At 34.8% G+C, this 19,347-nt stretch overlaps 3 protein-coding genes and 2 pseudogenes across 3 annotated transcripts; 3 read left to right on the top strand and 2 right to left on the bottom strand.

Moving 5' to 3' along the window:
- Positions 1–40: 40 nt before the first annotated feature.
- LOC133317141 (uncharacterized) lies at positions 41–1,726 on the bottom strand. The gene has a single exon (XM_061518969.1). It carries the CDS (start codon positions 1,237–1,239, stop codon positions 205–207), a length of 1,035 nt encoding a protein of 344 aa, XP_061374953.1. The 5' UTR covers positions 1,240–1,726; the 3' UTR covers positions 41–204.
- A 4,818-nt stretch (positions 1,727–6,544) lies between these two features.
- On the top strand, positions 6,545–6,911 carry LOC133317117 (17.6 kDa class II heat shock protein-like; annotated as a pseudogene).
- A 589-nt stretch (positions 6,912–7,500) lies between these two features.
- Positions 7,501–8,240, top strand: LOC133317135 (17.1 kDa class II heat shock protein-like). Its single transcript, XM_061518962.1, has one exon. It carries the CDS (start codon positions 7,514–7,516, stop codon positions 8,057–8,059), a length of 546 nt encoding a protein of 181 aa, XP_061374946.1. The 5' UTR covers positions 7,501–7,513; the 3' UTR covers positions 8,060–8,240.
- A 465-nt stretch (positions 8,241–8,705) lies between these two features.
- Positions 8,706–9,403, top strand: LOC133317064 (17.1 kDa class II heat shock protein-like; annotated as a pseudogene).
- A 127-nt stretch (positions 9,404–9,530) lies between these two features.
- On the bottom strand, positions 9,531–15,060 carry LOC133317063 (25S rRNA (cytosine-C(5))-methyltransferase NSUN5). Its single transcript, XM_061518861.1, has 13 exons — positions 14,800–15,060; positions 14,666–14,724; positions 14,518–14,568; positions 14,253–14,388; positions 13,887–13,972; positions 13,626–13,724; positions 13,358–13,411; positions 11,998–12,142; positions 11,712–11,773; positions 11,031–11,118; positions 10,665–10,739; positions 10,261–10,422; positions 9,531–10,183 (listed from the first exon to the last, which is right to left on the bottom strand). Exons 1-13 carry the CDS (start codon positions 15,044–15,046, stop codon positions 9,906–9,908), a joined length of 1,542 nt encoding a protein of 513 aa, XP_061374845.1. The 5' UTR covers positions 15,047–15,060; the 3' UTR covers positions 9,531–9,905.
- Positions 15,061–19,347: the final 4,287 nt, after the last annotated feature.

The following is a 19,347-nucleotide window of genomic DNA, read 5'->3' as shown; positions in this document are numbered from 1 at the left end:
GAAAGACAAGTAGACAAAAATAAGCAGAAATTATAGGTCTTGTGTTAGGTAAATTTTGAGAAGAAAAACAAAGTTGAATGTACAAGACTACAAGCTACTACAGACTAAATTTCAAAGAAAATTAAAAAAAGAAAGAAAGAAAGAAGGATCCTAATTCCTATATATAATCTTTTAAACTGCTTGGCATATTATGCGGTCAAATTTCTATTGACTCTTTGTAGACATGCGTTTAAGAAACTCATAGGTAGTAATCATGGTAGTTGCAGACACGGACATTGAAGCCCACCTTGGCCCCAATCCTCTGTAACAAGCAGGGATGCCACCTTCCTTCACCAAATTCCGAACCGTCTGCAAAAAAGTTAACGGCATCTTTCGTCCATTCTCCTCTGCATCCAACACCTGCAACCTTGTCTTGATTGTGTCAAGTGGCATCGTTACAATTGCTGAGACCCCACTGGCCATAATAGCACTCAATCCTTGAACAGCTACCATTGCCTTGGAATCAGGTCTAAAACCACACCCATTACCCAAACCACTCTCATCCCTTTTCCCCATATAACAACCAAAAGCACCCCAAATGAGCCTATGGACCATTGAATATGAAGTCCACCAAACCGCATTGGATGGCGCATAAGTCAAAATGGAAACCCCAAATCCCCTATAGAACCCTCTTGGTCCATCCGAACACAGAATTTTCCTGAACGCATCAAGGCCATTCCTGTAATTCTCAGAATTAAGATTAGCTAGTATAGTTTTGCTTCCACCGGTGCCTTGAACCATAAGTCTTTGGCTCACAACATCAATTGGTGTCCAAACTAACTGTGCAGCCATAGCAGAAGTGACCCCTGCCGTGGCACTAGCTATGGCAGTGGCTGTGGTGTCTGAGAAACCCAAATCAAGAAAAGCGGTGCCAACATTACTCTTGGTGATTTCAAGGGCAGCCATGTAAAGTGCACGAGCAGGGATGGTTCCCATCAAAGAAGTACCAAAACCTTTGTAAAAACCTCTGAAACCTTCGTAGCGCATAATGGCACAAGACATGTTGAGGCAAGAGTAGTGTGTGGAAGAAACCTGTTGGCGGGTCTTCAACACGACCATAGGATAAAGCGCAGCTGAAACACCGGAGAATAAGGCGGCGCCGAGGAAGAAAAACCTTGACTTGTCAAGCATGTGCCAATCAATCTCTGCTGGGATGTGAATTTCTGAAGCCGAATCATCCTCGGCTGCACTCAAACTCATCTTCGCCACTTTGGAGGAAAGGAAGATCAAAGAGCAACTCAAAACCCTTCCTTTTTACAAATCACAATCGAAGATGGGTACCCGACTTGGTTTTTACTTTTATAATGAAAAAGGACAAGTTTTTGTTTGAAATAAACATAAAGGATGAGGAATAGGAAAAAGGGGCAGAGATTCAAGAAAATGGGTTATAGATATTTGAGGAAAAAGGATGGGGTTTTTCTTTTTCTTTTTCTTTTCTTCTTGGGGAGACAGATTTGAGAGCGAGCGTGGATCACAGTGAGTGGGTAAAACATTTGTTGGGAGGATTAGAGGGTGCAGAGTAGAGTATAGGTCTTACCAGAGATGTCATGATGTTTTTTCAGTTGTTCATCTCTCTCTGAATGAAGAATCTCCGGTGGTTTTGTATAGTGGGCATAAAGCTGAAAGGTAAAACCTAATGGCGGCACAATCAGAGCAAAAAGAGAACTTGTACAGGGCGTTGTACTCGTATAGCACACAAGGAGAAGATGCGTGAAACAGGGAGAGAGAGAGAGAGGGGTTAAATTAAAGTTATGGGACAAGGTTATGGATTTTAGTGAGGGCTTTTGTGGATAAAGGAAATGGACACGTGTCCGTTGCTATCTCGGTGACCTTTTTCTCTTCTACAGTGGGGATCGCAATTTCACAACACAATCTTGTTCCTTGATTAGCCGTGGGTGAAATGTGAATGGACTAACCTTTTTAGGCTGTGGTTTTAAAAACCAAAATCAATACCAACTGGGGCCACTCTCGGCCGCCGCATCATCCTTGCTCCGGTTTAGCCATCTCTGTTTTCTATCTTTGCCTTTTTTTTGCTTTTTTGGGTAGATCTTAAGAGAATGTAACTTATGTTTAGTTTTATTTGGTTCAGATAAAAAAACTTATTTCTCTATTATATGAGATAAAATTATTTTTATGAAATATGGGTTTGAAAAAGAAGAAGAAGGTGTTTTGAGAATTTTTTCCTTGAAACATGAATTTTCTTACAATGTTTTTTTTTTTTTTCTCAAATTCCAAAACAATGTCATTTTGAAATTAAAAAAAAAATATTTTGAGAATTTTATTTTTTCTTTGTAACATGAATTTTCTTAAAATATTTTTTATTTTTTTCTTCAAATCTTAGAGTGACATTATTTTTGAATTGTAAGAAATAATTTTATCACTTTTGGCAAGAGAAATATTGGTAAAAAAATATTTTTAAATTTAAAACAAATCATATTGTATAATGAATATTCGCCTTTTTATAATAAATAAAGTTTTTTAATTTGTAAATTATTAATTCTAAAGCATTTTTTTACAATAAATTATTGGTTCAAACTGTTTTTCTTTTATATTCTTGATAAACCAATATTTATATATAGACTTATAAATATTTGTATGTAAAGTTATTTTTGAATGAGTTCATCGGGTCACCTTGAGCCCAAACCTTTATTCCATTGCTGAACGAATGCCATTTTGTACGGTAGATATATTCCTTATCATTTTCACATACAACGCCAATAAATTAGAGGAGCAAGTAGAGATAAATTGTTGAACTCACAAGGAGACGAGAGGATTAATGTACATATGACTAGAGTCTATCATATGAAAAACGAGAGCTCAACTAAATATTTCGAGGGGTGCAATGGTAGGGGAGTTTTATATTTTTGGATGAGAAAGTTCACATGGGTTTCTAGTTGACCATGTTTGGTTGGGATTTCTAAATAATTTGCATAGTATATTTTCATTTGCATAGACATATAATTTTATGTGTAAAATTGGAGCAAAAACACTATCTAGGAATCCCACTTAGAATGTGATGTTTTTGGATTATCAACAAAATGCAAAAAGAAGTTTACCCTTAAGGGCGCGTTTGGTTGAGGAAATTTTTTTGGAATAGTAGGAAAATGAGATAGATAGATAAAGTGAGATAGGCAGAAAAATGTAAAAAAAAATTGTTTGGTGGGGAAAAACTTTACTGGGAAAATTATGTAACTTTATGAAATTAACAGTGCATTAAAAGCCAGATAACCAGTTTTTCGAAAAATTCCACCTTCAAATTGGGTTTCTAAACAGTGCGAATATCTATGTTTCTCATAAATCCAGACAAATTGGATAGATGGGTTTTTTTGTGAAAAACGTTGAAACAAACATGATGTTTCTAAAAGCCATACTTGAGAAAGATAGATATCCCCTAAAAAACTCCCAACCAAACACCACCTTAAATCAATTTTTTTGATAATATTTTGGTTTACCAAATAATTTTTTTTTTTCTAAAAAATATTTTTTCACCATATTCTCGATAATTATATTTTTCTAATAAATTTTTTTTTTCTTTACCAAATACGTCGTTACGAATAATGAAGAGATTCAACGTAAATGTCCTTTCTCAAGCAACCAATGAGCAAGGTGGAGGTGTACGCTTCGCGCGAGAGTGTATATCTGACTGCTAACTATGTGATGATGTCAAATTAAGTCATCGATTTGATCTCACATCTTATATTTAGAAGAGACTTAAATATATTCATATATGATTTAACTCATATTTTAAATTAATTTTATAGCCGGCTCAAAAAAATTAAAATTTATAAAAATACGAGAAGAATCAACTCACTTTAAAAAAATAATTATTATTGAATTAACTTAAAAAATAAAATAAAATAATATATGAATAGTCCAATGGACCCTACTCATGTGTGAGCCATCATAATCCTCGTGTCGAGGATATGCCACCTGGGAATATATCTGATGTCCAAAGGGACAATTTTGTCCCGTAATTGGATAGAAAATTAGGCCTCAAGATGGACCGAATGCACTCATCCAAAACAAAAGTAAAAAAAGCCTCGCGGACATCTCTTCGTGTTCAATGAATTCTTCATGTGAAAACACAAACACAGAGACTGATCTTTTTGGATAGCAGCATCCTGAATGAATTGATTTATTCGGAAAAAAATTAAGAAGGATCTATCTTGCGGTCAAAATACGAAGATTTTTTTTTTTTTTTTTTTGGTGAAGGTTATATCAAATGAATTAACTTATTAAAAGAAAAAACTTAAAGGATCTATCATATGATCAAAATACAGGAAATTTCTTTCTTTTCATGAAGAATTAGATCCAATGAAAGATCTATTTCCAGGTCAAAATAAATGGAATTTCTTACTTTTCAATTTTCGTGAATGATTATTGCAAACCATTGATGACTATTGCAATTCTTTTCGTGATTGCGAGTTACTTGGTAAAGACCAATTATTGTGTATTACTCGTGGCCTTATTTATTCAAGGCACATAACTTTATTGTAGAATATTTGATTTGCTTTTTAAAATTTGTAATATTAATTACTTACACTTTTTTATTCATATGAATTTTTTAAAAAAAATTTAACGGTTTATATTCAAAATAATTATTTTAAATTTAATTGTTGCTTAAATTTTCATTTTCTCCAGGATAAACTCTTTACTCTCTCAAATCAATTACTATCAATTTCTCAGCTACATATTAAATTAGATTATATTCATTTGAAAGTGGCTTAAAATTATAATGTACTAAAGAATTTTGACTTGACATCATCCTTAATTTATTTTTAGAATTTTAAATTAAAATGTTTAAAAATTAATTTAAAATTTTTATAATGGGAAATATTTTTCGTCTACTATATATTTTAAGATGTCACATGAATTATTTATGCGTTTTTTAAATAATTTTAAATATTCTTTCAATTGTTTCTTATAAAATTTAACTTGAAATTAGGATTTAATAGACGGTATACTAGTCATTATTAATTATACATGATTATATTAGTAACAAAAGTTTTTTAAATAACGGTTAGAATAAATTTGTTAATAAATAAATAAAAATAATAATAATTTGTGCATAAAAACAAAAACAGTCAATACTGAACATCATTTTCATGGTAGCTGGCGGTCACGTTATAAACACTAGGAACTCACGCCATTCTTCTGCACAGACATATATGCTTAAACAAAAAATTATGAATAAATGCATTCGCAGACTCATGCAATACTGCAACTTCCTACACTTCTCTAATGCTTTTTTTTTTCTTTAAGATTCATCGTGTTAAATGTAGTATATAAATAAGGGAATCTATTAATCTCATGTTACATGAGATAATTATGTCATGCAACTGAGACAAGATAGTGGAGTCCACCATTTGTAAAAAAAAAACAAAAAAATAATAATAATATGAACTCCACTATTTTGTTTCTGTTAAATGAGATAATTATTTCTCTATAAATAATTACAGGTGACATGTAATAGCAGAATATAGCATGCAAATGAGAGGCTGTTTTATAAACAACAGAGGTTTGAGAGAAAAAAAAAAAAAGGAACAGCATTATTTTGAAAAAATAAAAGGAATGTACTTAATTAAATAACACTAATAACATATTTCTTGGAATCGCTTGTGTAAATTATCGGCAGACGCTTAGAAAAATAACTGCATGAACTTGTAAATTTTTATTATGTTTATAATTCTTGACAATTCAATCACTCTGAGTTTTAATTACGTGGTTCTGATTTCTAAATTATGTTTATAATTTTTTTTTAACAAATCCTTTTAATGGTCAAGATGATCTATATTTATTTCTCAATTATATATGATCTTGCTGTTAATACACAGGCCTGTAAGAAAGATTTTTTATTGATTGACCTATGGCTATAAGGAATTTAGACTCCTTAAATAATTGTCGTCACAATAAAATTTCAAATAAATCATTTTTGGCGTAATTATCTGAAACTGAGTAAATCATATGATCTTTCCTTTTTCTTTTTTTCCTTACATAATAATCATACGAACTTTTCAAAATACTTACTAGCTACATTAACTGCCTAGAATACACCGAAAAACTTAAGATAGAAGCATATGTTCAATCATTTCCTTCCTTTCACTATCAATAATGCTACAAGTGGTATTACTCTTTAATATTTATAAAGATTTGTTAATTAGACATGCTATATCAGCAATATTATTTTGCCAATAAATATTTTAAAACATATAATATTTAAAAAAAAAAAAAAAGACAAACTCGTAATTATGTGGTGTTAGTTGAAGTATAGTATTTACATTTTATACAAGCGACTCATTATTTGGAAAAAGAAATCAGGTACCCCAGAACCTTCAACTATCTTCTTCACTAGATCATTCTAGAGACCACTCAATTTCTCACTAACAAGCTCATTCACTGGAGAAAGCTCAGGTTATTTTTTCTTTAAAGCTCTATAAATAGTCACCACGACGATCACTATTCTTCATCGATTGATTGATCCAATCTGAATCTGAGGAAACTAAGAATGGACTCGAGGAAAGTGGGTTTGGGTTCCCCGATTGTTGTCAATCCTAGAAGACATGCTTGAGTTCACAGAGTAACCGGAGAAAGAGAAAGGCAAGAACAACCCTTGCAGAGCTTATGTCCGAGACGCCAAGGCCATGGCGGCTACACCAGTTGACGTGGTGGAGTATTCAAAGCGCTATGTGTTCGTGGTGGACATGCCGGGGACATCAAGGTGCAGGTGGAGAACGACAACGTTTTGGTGGTGAGTGGGGAGAGGAAACGGGACAAAGACAAGAAGGATGTTGGGGTGAAGTACTTGAGTATGGACTATGGAGAGAAGGGTTGGGAAGTTTATGACGAAGTTTTCACTCCCTAAAATAAAGTGACAACGATATTTAGTTTTTCACTCCCTAAAATAAAATGGCTTTGATATTATTTAAGAAAAAAAATTAATATCTGTGAAAGTAACAATCCCTTAGTATTATTCTGCTATAAGAAAAATTTCTCCCGCTACAAATGACTTATAAGATCAAGTCATTCATCGTTAACCTACTCTCGGTGACGTGTATCTCTAGCTATTCACGAACCAAATACTGAGTATAATATTTAATCTGATTTAAGTTGATAAAAATAAATACATAACTACGTATGCATTATTTGCCGAATACAATGTTGTTGCAAAGCTCAGTTATCGTAACGTGGAGCCACGTGGAAATGAGCATTCCATGCGAACAACCACGTGTTACGTGTATCAGAGATTGGGACAAAAAGTCACCGAGATACTAGGATGTTATCTGAATCATGTTATTGATGTTGAGCGAGAGCGGGACACATCGAAAGCCACGTTTGCAATCAAAACAATGCCACGTCACATGACACATGACACACATGCACCTCCTCCTTCACCCCTACAATAATATATAACTCGAGAAGGTGCATTGTTTTTTTCTCAATTCAATCAAATACAGTCAGCTTAATTAGAGAAACAATGGAGGATTTGAGGAGTTTTGGGTTTGATCCTCGTCTTGTTGATTTCCTGCTTGACCACATAGACTTCTCCGACGAAACGGACACGAAGTCACACCACGCGCCATCCCGAGCCTACGTTCGAGACTCGAAGGCGATGGCTAGCACTCACGCTGACATCCTTGATTACCCGGACTCGTACAAGTTCGTGGTGGACATGCCTGGCCTGAAATCGGAGCAGATAAAGGTGAACATGGAGGATGACACTCTTGTTGTGTGTGGTGAGAGGAAGAGGGACAAGGACAAGGACCACAAAGAAGGCGTCAAGTACCTTCGTATGGAGAGGAGGCATGGCAAGTTCCTCAAGAAGTTTCAGCTCCCTGACAATGCCAACTGTGATCAAATCTGTGCATGTTATCAAGATGGGGTTCTCACTGTCACTGTCCACAAGAATCCACCCCCTGTGCCCAAGAAGCCCAAGACCATTCAGGTCCAAGTTAGCTCCCCTGAACGTCCCCAAAACCAACCCCAACCTGAGAACCAAGATGGCCATGACACCCAGGCCTGAAGATGTGACTGTCGTTTCTCCTTATAATATGTATTAATTATCCTATCCTATATGCCATCTGAATATATGTAGTTATGTTTTATGTGTTTAATTTCGTTTTCTTGTTTGAGTGTGTGGTATGACATGTCACCGTACATGCATGTCTGATGTGTGTTATGTTACTATTAAGTAAATGCTTCTCCAGCCCGCTTCTATATTTTACAGAAATAAAATATCATATCACCTGTATGGTTTAATTTTAACCCCTTCATAGTTTAATAATGATTATATTCGATGGCCATAGACTCGTGGCTGTGGATGGACTTGGATTTAACGGGAATGCCAAATAAGCCTTTATTTACATGGGCCTGTGTTTTCTGATCCAGCCTCTATTTGTTACGAAGCTAGGTAGATCCGACTCAGCCTTAAATAAGAGGCCGAACAAGAAGACAATAAGATAAGATTTTTATTTTATTTTGTTTTTTAAATTTTTGACATAAGAAACAAAATTCCACGTCAGAGACATTCTTCTCTTCTGGACCCTACTAGAAGCGTTCGCACTTGGAAGCGAACCTCCTGGAACTTCCTACGCACACTCTTTGTATCTCTCGAAGCTCCCATTATTTTTCCTCTTTCAGTGTCACTCTTATAAATACTGTCACTGGTTCTGCATCCGATCCATAAAAAACAAAACAGCTGAAGAGAAGAGAGAAAAGCAATGGATTTAAGGTTGATACCAGACTCTCCGTTGTTGAACACTCTGCAACAAATGATGGACCTCACAGACGATTCTGCCGAGAAGAACATCAATGCTCCAACTCGAATATACGTGCGTGATGCAAAGGCAATGGCTGCCACTCCTGCAGACGTGAAGGAGTATCCCAGCTCTTACGCGTTCGTGATCGACATGCCTGGGTTGAAGTCAGGGGACATCAAGGTTCAGGTGGAAGATGACAATGTGCTTCTCATAAGCGGTGAGAGGAAGAGGGAAGAAGAAAAAGAAGGGGCCAAGTATTTGAGGATGGAGAGAAGGGTTGGCAAGTTCATGCGCAAGTTTGTGCTCCCTGAGAATGCTAACACAGACGCCATTTCTGCCCTCTGCCAAGATGGGGTGCTCACTGTCACTGTCCAGAAGTTTCCTCCTCCTGAGCCTAAGAAGCCCAAGACTAGACTATCGAGGTTAAGGTTGCTTGAGTTTGTTTTACTTAGAATCAAACCAACCTTTGCATAGCAGCTATTTCTGTTGTGTTTTGTGTGATGCTAGTTTTGTATTGCTCCCCGTATTAGCCTTTGGTTGTAACTTGAGATAAGATCTTATGATAATATATGATGCATGCCTTTAATAATAATTATAATTTCCTTTTATGTGCTTTTAAAATTTTATTTCCTACCAAACGGTGATAGCTTATTTGACCTATGGAACCTAAGCAGGGAATTTTTTCAATATCTAGAATATTTTAAAAAAAAAATTATTTCCTTTTCTTACTACTAATCCCAGCTCCGCAGAATGATGTTTTGTTGAAAGCGAAAATGTACGACAGAGATTGTTGACAGGCATTTCTAGTTACTTTTGAGGTCTATTGAGTGCTTTCTTTCAATCTTTGTCCATAGTTGGCTATGTGCCTCTCTTTTGCTAGTCACAAATTATGAATCATCGCATTTTTAGCCCAAACAATCCGAAACGCATTATCATTCTTAATATCCAACGAACGAAAGAATTTGAGCGAGCGAATATCATGAAAATAATTTTCCCTATTCAATTTTTAAAACACGGGAAAAATGTAAAAAGTGCTGGATACAAAACCACTTTAATCTGTTTTCTAAATGTGTTACATTGACATCCAAAAAGCAAAAATAATTTTATGCCTCAGCCAGCTCTTTTATCCCTCCAATTTCGACCACCACGGGACTTAGCTATTATACCACGGTTCAGTTGATTATGTAACCACATTCTGAACGGGTTAGTGCAAATAAAAGGGAGAATAGGTTTCTTTCTTTGCACGTTTCTAGTTCTGATAGATCTGTGGGGGATTCCAGTTTCATTTTTATTTGACCTGCCCGGAAGGCTAGCTTCTTTCCTGTTAAACAAAGCAATGAAGAAACCCTCGCCATCCTTGGCAGGATCTGTCCGAACCAGGTGTTCAGCTGTGAGGTTAGAAGACAAGCAACGTTAAAATTCAGCACGAGAGTCAAATGATGATATACTTAGGAATGGTACTTACAGCCTTCAAACACCGGAAGACCGCGGCACTGCCACTCGGGGAAGGGCTTTGCGAGTTGAAATCCATGTGATTCGGCTATGGGCAGAACAGATATGATGACATCTTCATTCTCAATTTGGTTGATTGAACACGTGCTATATACAATTCTTTCAACTGCTGGAACTGCCATTCGAAAAAACACTTAAATTAAGTACTGTATCCCCAAAGCTAGACGCCTGGTTTAAGAAACATTTCTAATTTTTATGATTAGAAGATGTTAAGACCTATATAATGTCTTGCTAATGTATAAAAACGAAGAAAAAAAAAGAAAGAGAATTTTTTTTTAAGTTCTTAGCTGCCCCAATAAAGAATGAAGAGGGAGGGGAGGCGCACAAGGATTGATTAGGAGAAACGAACTAACTCACAAAGTAAAGCATGCTGGAGAGCCTTTCTTTGAAAGGCCGCAAGCTTGTTCAACCTTTCCATATCAGTATCCTGACCTATGCAATCAAATGTTGACAATTAAAGAAAAGGTCTTTAATTTGCATTAGGCTGAAAAGAAAAATTGTCGAATGCCAAAAAATAGACCATAGTACATTTTATGAATTAGATTTGTGTACTACTATAAAATGACCATGTTTGATATTTAAGATATTATTATAAACTGATTTGTTTTTGTCAATACTTAGGTAAATTTCAACTCATTTAGAAATTAGAGGCATTTCGTATGCACAAAAGTTGATAGCTAAGTACATACAATCTACATCGTAGAAGGTAGAACTAAATATAACCTGCTGCTGTAGAAGGGAGCAGATGGTCTAATCTTGAAGCAGCAGTACCAGAACCAGAGCAGGAAGGATCCAAAAGAATAGCTTTCACCTGTAATGATAAATCTGATAATAAAGACACACACACAAAAATATGAACAAGGTGTAATCACAATTTGAAAAAAAAAGTCACAATAACCGCAAGATAAATCATATGTTCCTTTCCAGATTGATGAAAAAACCAAGATGCTATTACAGAAGTTTAAATAAACAGCTTGGGTTCTTACTATGTGGAGATTAGCCACTCAGTAAAAGGGTTAACTCTAATCAGAGAAAACGTGAATGGAAAACAATATTTCTCTCTTCTTAGTCTGTGTACGAAATTTTTTATAGAAACCAAGTCACCCAAAAAGCATTCAGCAAATTACAGACTCCATCATACAAACGACCAACAAAAAATGCCAGAACCCACCAGCCCCAATATCTTGTCCTTTTTTAAATGCAAGAATACATTGATTAAGTGGCTCAGCGCAAGAAAATAACTGATCAGAATAGTAACTGTAGAAGAATAGATTGGATGCATTAAATGTTAATGTCTGATAACTACAGGCCAAAGCAATCAGTCCCACTGTTAGTAACCACTCCAGTATATAAGTCACATGTAACATAAAAAAATACAACTAGAAATCAGAAAATATAATCCACCTTAGAATATGAGGGATCCTTGGGACTTATGTTTAAGAAATCCTCATTGAGAACTTGTATGTCTGAACTTGGAGTTAAGTTTGAAGCATAGCAACACAAACTGAAAATTAACTACAAAAGACTTTTATAGTGCGCTCCTCAGCCCTGGAGGCATCGTGGTACAGTATGGAGAAAAGTGATCTGAACAACCACTAAGCAATAAGCATATGTGATTACTGATTAGTGTAACATTTTAGGAGCAATCCGATGAAAAGCATCTACTTATTAGAAACATAAAAATGGATACTAGAAGCACCAGATAGTTTTATAGTGTCTTTCAAACGCTTGATCCTTTCTTTTTGCAGCTCACATGCAATAATCCTACCCTTTCTCTTCATAAGGGCAGCAAGGTGGACAGTTTTGTTTCCTGGTGCCGCACATGCATCAAGAACCTTGAAATACATTTAAAGTGCACAATTAGAGTAAGGGTTGGAAGAAGTACCCCGAAATTCATAGATCCAACATTAGTTTTTTTTTCTTTCCAAATTATGATATTTTATAACAAAATTTATGAATGGAGCATTAATAACATGAAATTTAAAATAAAGCAGGCAGCAGGCATATGCTAGTATAGTAGTATAGCAATTGCTCACTTGTCTTCTAGTAATTAATTTACACATGGAAAAATTAGCAATTCCTTGCAGTCTTCCAAAGTTAATCATTCCTGGGGATTGTATATATAAAATTAGCAAAAAAAAATAAAAAAATTCAAGGTAACATATTTGGCAGTAGAAGAATTCTTTTTTTAAGAAATAAATCAAAATATAGAGGCCAAAAATAATAACTTCTAGATGCCTTACAAGACGAACGCTAGCAACACCTCTTTAACACAACACTTTTCAATACACTTTATTATTGGATGAATTTCATGTGGGTCCTGCTAAATAGAGAGCGGGTCCAGGCTATTTTGTGGGACTTCACCCAATAATAATAATAAGCGTGTCAAAGAACCTGTTGGTAGCATTTCTCCGCCTTACAATGGCTTAAAAGCAATATACTTGATATAATATCCTAAATTTTCAATTAGTTATCTGAAAAGGAATTGGCCCATATAAACAGAAGAATCTGTTTCAGAGTGAAAAAAGAAAACATTTTCATCTTTTCACTGTCCGAGAAGGGTATTTTGTTCATGCTTCAAAATAATGTTATCAAGTCCCATTACGGGAGATATTTTGGAATACAGTTTCACACGAAACCAATACACCAGAGCTTCCCAAGTATTCTGACCATACAAGTCCTACTTTTCTTTCTACTTTTTTCCCATACTTGTTATTTGATCATCAAATGGCTATACAAAATCTTGAAAGACAAGATGACAGCAATCCACGAAAAAATGATACATATCAACAATTTACTGCAAAAAGCATATATAAGGCGCAATTTTTTTTTTCTTTCTAGATTTTTTTTAAGAGGAAAGGAAAAAAGAGTGGTAACTAGCAAGCCACGTTGTAAAACTCCCAGAAAGAAAAAAAATCAGAAACGAGATGATAAAATATGATGTCTGCAAGGGTAATGAGGATAAAGTGGAGAGTACCTGTGATTGAATTAAATTTATATCTTAAGTGAAAACTCTTTACATCATCTAATATAAGGAAGTAATAACTCACCTCCCATCCTGGTTCAGGGCTAAGGGCTGGTGCCACCATGGAACTCGCCTTGCCCTTTACATAATTTGTCTCAATGTTAGAGAAAGTATTACCAAGAATGAATAACAAGCAACAAGAATTGCCATGTCAATATATTTCTAGAAAAGCAAAAAAAATTCACTTTCCCATCGCATGAGACCTATATATAGATAAGGATATGTATTATATAACTTCTTTGTCTTTTTTCAAAATAATAAAAAAAGAAAAAGAAAGGATGGGTAATTCCTACTTGCATAAAGATACTTCCATTCTTGACAAGAGGATGATCATGTAAATCAGTGCCTGGTGGGAGTATCAGCAAGTCAGGCAGTAAATCATCTTTTTGAACCTATATCACACCATACCACACCCCAAAGAAATAATCCTTAGATCAAGGAAGGAAGTACACTTTGTGACTTTTTTATGAATTCAATTATATAATTTCCATCAAGAAAAAGGAACAACATAGGATCTTGAAGATCAGAAATATATAAAAAATAAAATAAAATACCGAGTATTTTTCCTGAAGTTCAAGTAAGGCAGTATCAACATCCAGTTTAAGTGTATTCACACGAACATAACGAGGTACAGAAACATCTGCATAAGAAAATTTTGAACAACTTCAAAGTTATAATCACAGTAGAGCAGTAAGCCAGCAACTCTCGTGAATAAAGAATAATAGCATCCAAAATATCAAATTTCAAAATACTTATTGGTAAACTATATGCCATGAAATCAAAACATTCCAACGCATCAAAAGTAAAGAGTGCAAACTCCACATGGCATTAATAGATAAAGAAACATAACAAAAAAGCAAGAGGGTTATTTTGTTTTTGTTTTTTTGTGGGAGAAGGGGTACGGAGATGTGAAAACTGACCAGGAACATCATGCAGAGCAATCAACTGTTTAACGTTCTTCACATTTCTCTGTAACAAAATCTGTTTAAGAGTTGAACGTAGGGCGTCTTTGCGGCGCATGAGGTACTTCTCAGCATCACCAACTAGTGAAACTTCCTACATGTGACAAGCAATTGATTGTCAAAGTTTATTTAGAGAACAAGTGCACTATTGTCTTTGAGTAACATAATTCAATTTGTGGAAGTACAAGTCCTTATTACACACTATGAAAAGAAATGCACTCACCTGGCCAAAAAGGATATCATAGACAATGATGTAAATCAACTCTTGTTGTCTCTGCAAAAAGCAATGGTAGTTGAGATGTTGTGTTAAAAAATACGTAAACCGAGAAAAAAAAATCAAAGTTAATGCGCTTCATGTTATATATCATTACCTTCCACTTGGTGTTGAGAATAGAAGCAGATTCCAAGACATCCTTGATAATGGGAAGATCTGGGAACGAAACACATTGATGTTATATGAATATTTAAGAAAGAGGAGAAAGTGTAAGTGTGGTTGTTAGGTTACGTTTGAGGGTTTGACAAAGGAGAGCAAAGGTGGCTTTCTTGTTTCTAATAGAAGGTTGATAGATAAGGGATTTGATAGAGGCAAGGGCACGTCGCTTTGCGTCTCCTTCAAGAACCACTCTCAACACTTTCGCTGCCTCTCTCCTTGCGAAGTACGCTGATCTCTCAGCTCCCCTCAACCTTCCTCGCTTATCTTCATTTCCCTTGCGACTGCCATCGCCGCCGCCGACGCCGCCCTTCTTCTTCATTCGCAGGATTTAGGCGTTTGAGGGGGTTTGATTACGCTCAAAACGATATGTTTGTTTAGTTGTTTTGTGTCCTCCTCTTTCATCATACGACAACTTTCGTTACCGTCGTTTTTTTCTGTACACTTTTCATTACATTAGGACCCAAGCCCAAGCAAATAAGCCTGGCCCGTAATTTTGGATTACTAGTTTTGGGTTTGGGTTCCGATAAAAAATAGCATTCTAATAGGGTCTCAAAAACTCTAACTTATTACTAAAAAAAGTTCATTTATTTTTTCCCGCGTCAATCCCAATTCATGTCATGTCCAAGGTTGTCAAAAACGAGTTTTTACCTAGAAATGGAAAGCGAATATAAAATTGTAAAACATAAAATCGTAATACAAAACATAGATTTTATCTATATTATAAAATTAAATTATATATAAATATATATATATATAAATATAATTAAGAAAAATAGGTCATCTGCCACCATATATATACATTTCTAAGTCTACATAATTAAGAAAAATAGGTTACCTCTTACACAAAATTTTATTCGGTGGGTAAGTCCACATAGTAACCAAATCAAACAATATAAGATAACATATACTCACCAAAATAAGAAATGAGTCGCTAGTTACTAGACCCAGTTGGTCTGCGTCTGCCGCACGAGCCCACTGTCCACGACTTCAAAGTTCGGATGGAGATTAGAGACAAAAGAGAAAGAAAGGAATAAAAGAAATCTAGGGATTTTTTATTTGGGGCTTTTTGGTTTCAGAAATTAAAATCGCGTGTTTACGTTTTCACATTTAATCGCGACGTTTTTAACGATTTCACCAGTAAAACGTTTTTTCCCCAAAACAAAAACGCTTTGCCCCCAAAAAACATAAAAGCGGTGTTTTTACGCTTTAAAATGCGTTTTTAACAACCCTGGTCATGTCAATAGCGGTTCTAAACAAATCAGGGACCTTTCAGAGGCCTTTGACTCGGCTCATGAAAGCCTTTGACTCGGGTCAATCCTAATATTGGTTGTTGAAATCAGGCTTGAACTTGTATAAAAGCTCGTTTAATAAAAAGGTCTCGGGCTCCAATTCAAAAACTTGGCCTTAAAGCCTCTCAGGCTTGTCTAGTATATAATTTTTTATTTTATTTTTTATAGTACTTGTAATAGCCCTCTCTTTTTCCTCAATCCATTTCACCCCATTTTATTGGTTAAACATAATTTTTGAATGATTTTTTCCTATATTATATTGTTTAGGTATACATTGAATTTATGAATATTTATAGAATTATTAGTGTTGTTGATTGTATATTCTGTTTGGATAAATTTTTGTTGTTTTATATTTTTTAAACACGCTAAACCAAGCTTTTATTTTTTGTAAATAAGCCAGGCCACAGGTCGATAATTATAATTGTAACAAATAACAGGCTTGGTCAGGCTGACACATTTAAACACAGGCTTGGCTTTTTAAGACCAAAACTCGGCTCGGCCCGTTAACACCCCTACATGTCAATGATATAAGCAATCTACCTGGTAAAATAATTTGTTACGGATCTAAAAAATTTTATGGTCAAAAAATTATAATTATATATTATGAGGAGTATATAGTTATAATATTAAAATTATATTTTTTTTTCTCTTCATTCAGAAATTTAATTATCTATTGCAGGTAATACATGATTTTATTTTTTTCTTTCTCGTACATCACCTAACAACTGTTTGAAGTTATTAAGGACAGAGAAAAAATAGCTTTAATATTATAATTATATAATACCGTGGTAGATAGTTAAAATTCTGAAGAAAAAGAAAAAGAAAACATAACTTTAATATTGTAACTATGTACTACTATACCTAGACTACATAATTATAATTTTTTATCACATCAAACCTTAGATCTGGTCATTGTACATCTGCTAAACCACCACCCCCACACACACACATGTGTGTGTGTGTGTGGACATAATTATAATTTTTATGATTTAGTGACCGGAGATAAAATTATCTCAAGCTTTATATATATCATTTTCGACTGGCTTGATATGTACAAGAAAGTACAATTTTCTGGATCATCTGGCTTGATATGTTATGTTGTTTGAACCAAAGCTTGACATTATCTCGGCAAGCTCTAGAGGCATCAAATTCTGCCCACCACTTAACAAAAGCTTGTCGTTTAAGTATTGAGAGTTTGGTGTCAGATTTATCTCCATAATGATACTGCCATGAAAATATCCATGCCAGAGAAAATTTAGAGATTGCTTTATCCGGTATCAATCGCGAGCTACGAGCAAATAGAACACCCTTTAGTAGTATCAATACCGTCACATGAATTGTAAATGCATGAATATGATGGACCAAAAAATCCGCAGTTCCTAATGGAATAGGTAACAAAGCAACTTTGCCGCCTACTGCCACTAAATCACCACCCCCCCAAGTCAAACTGGTGCTTGTTGTTGCACCAGGGGCAGTTGTGCCTGGCGCTAAGGTGTGTGTATTTTGTATCCATTGAGCAAAGATAGGTTGTAATTGTATAGCGGTATCCGAAAACATAAACGGATCTGCTATTTTGTCAAATTTTTCTGAAAAGATTGTTAATCCTTCGAACACCATAGGTGGAAGGATATCCAGGATTGGTCCAAAATAATCCCACCATTTGATAAACCATTGAGGAAATTTATATTGCACGTTTTGTTTAAAATAAATTAAACAAGAGTGTTTATTTTCTTTATTTTGCATAAAGAATACATTGGTCCAGGCTACTTCATAATCCCAGTAGTTATAACCAACTGGATCATAAGGTTGGGAAAATTTGGTAATTTTGTTTGGGTTTCCATATTCTGATGGGGTAATTACTTCAGAATCTGGATGGTTGAGTGAGTTATAAACTCAGGGTCTTTTGGATTTCTGTAATGTTTGATTGAAATAGAGTTTGAATCAAGTAGAATAAACTCATAGAAATTTTGGGATTTATTTGAAGAAAGGGGTTTAAAATGGAATTGATTGCCTTTGAAGTCTTTAGGAAAAATCTTCGCAAGTACTTTGGTTGGCTTATTATCCCAATAGGCTGGTTCCATTTGAATAACTTCTAGAAACTTGGTTTTTGGAATATATGGTGTTTGGGCTTTTGATTTTTGGGTAAAGACTGGTTTGGGTTGAATTTCTAGGGCCTTATTTGGAAGGTTAGAAATCTGTTTAATTTTAAGTTATCAATCCAAACATAAAGACGTTCTTCTTGTTCATCTTTTGAGGCTATTTCAGCCCATGATTTTTTGGGTAGATGTGTCAAGCCTATATCTTGGAGGGTCTGTAGGGTTTGGATTGGCATAACATAATCTGCTTTAGTTTGTTTAGAAGAAGAAGTATCCTCAACTCTTTGGGTGGATGACCCAATTCGGGGTTAGGTTGATGACCCAGATTGTTCCTGGGCTGGAGACCCAGACTTTTCTGATTTTTTAGCTAACCCAGCAATGATTAGATTTCCTTTCCTCTCTTTAGAAGAGGTTGATTTTACCGATTTCGGCATTTCAGGACACTGTTTATCTTCCCTGCAGAAATTCACGAGTGAGATAATCAGGGAGAGAGTTTGAGGTGCCTTTGAGATATTCAATTTCAAAATAAAAAACACTTAAGATTGCTTGCCATCTAGCAAAAATGTGTTTAGATGCTAAATTCTTTACATCTTTTTGTAAAATGTCTTTTGCAGATTTGCAATCAACACGGATTAAAAACTTTTGATTTAATAAACCAGATTGAAATTTTGAAATGCATAAAACAATTGCTAAAACTTCTTTTTTGACAGTGGAATACTTTTGTTGTGCTGAATTCCAATGTTTTGAAGTGTATGCAATGATATGCTCTTTGTCAGAGACTTTCTGTTTGAGAATGCCACCATAACCTATGTCTGAGGCATCAGTTTCAACAATTTTGAAAGCTTGAGGATTAGAAAGATAAAGACAAGGAAGTTCCTTTACTTTAGCTTTGACCTGTTTGACTACGTCAGTATGAACATCAGTCCAGGGAGGAGGGTCTTTCATAAGACGATTATGTAGAGGTTTAATTAGATTATTAAGCTGAGGAAAGAAGTCAGCTACAAAATTTAAACAACCCAGAAATCTTTGTAATTGAGTTTTATCAATAATTTGATTGGAAAATTTGTCAGCAAATTCAATAGCTTTACAAATTGAAGTAATAGTCCCTTGATAAATAGTATGACCGAGGAATCTGATTTTTGTTTAAAAAAGATTAATTTTTGATTTAGAAAGAGCTAAACCATTTTTCTTAATTACATCTACAAAAATATGAAGATGTTTGAAATGTTGATCAA

Source organism: Gastrolobium bilobum, unplaced genomic scaffold, assembly GCF_033153095.1.
Source record: "Gastrolobium bilobum isolate Gb01-03AN ecotype WA unplaced genomic scaffold, APGP_CSIRO_Gbil_v1 utg5255, whole genome shotgun sequence".
Classification (NCBI taxonomy): domain Eukaryota; kingdom Viridiplantae; phylum Streptophyta; class Magnoliopsida; order Fabales; family Fabaceae; genus Gastrolobium; species Gastrolobium bilobum.
Note: the sequence above shows the minus strand (reverse complement) of the source record. Positions and strands in the feature narration are given on the sequence as shown.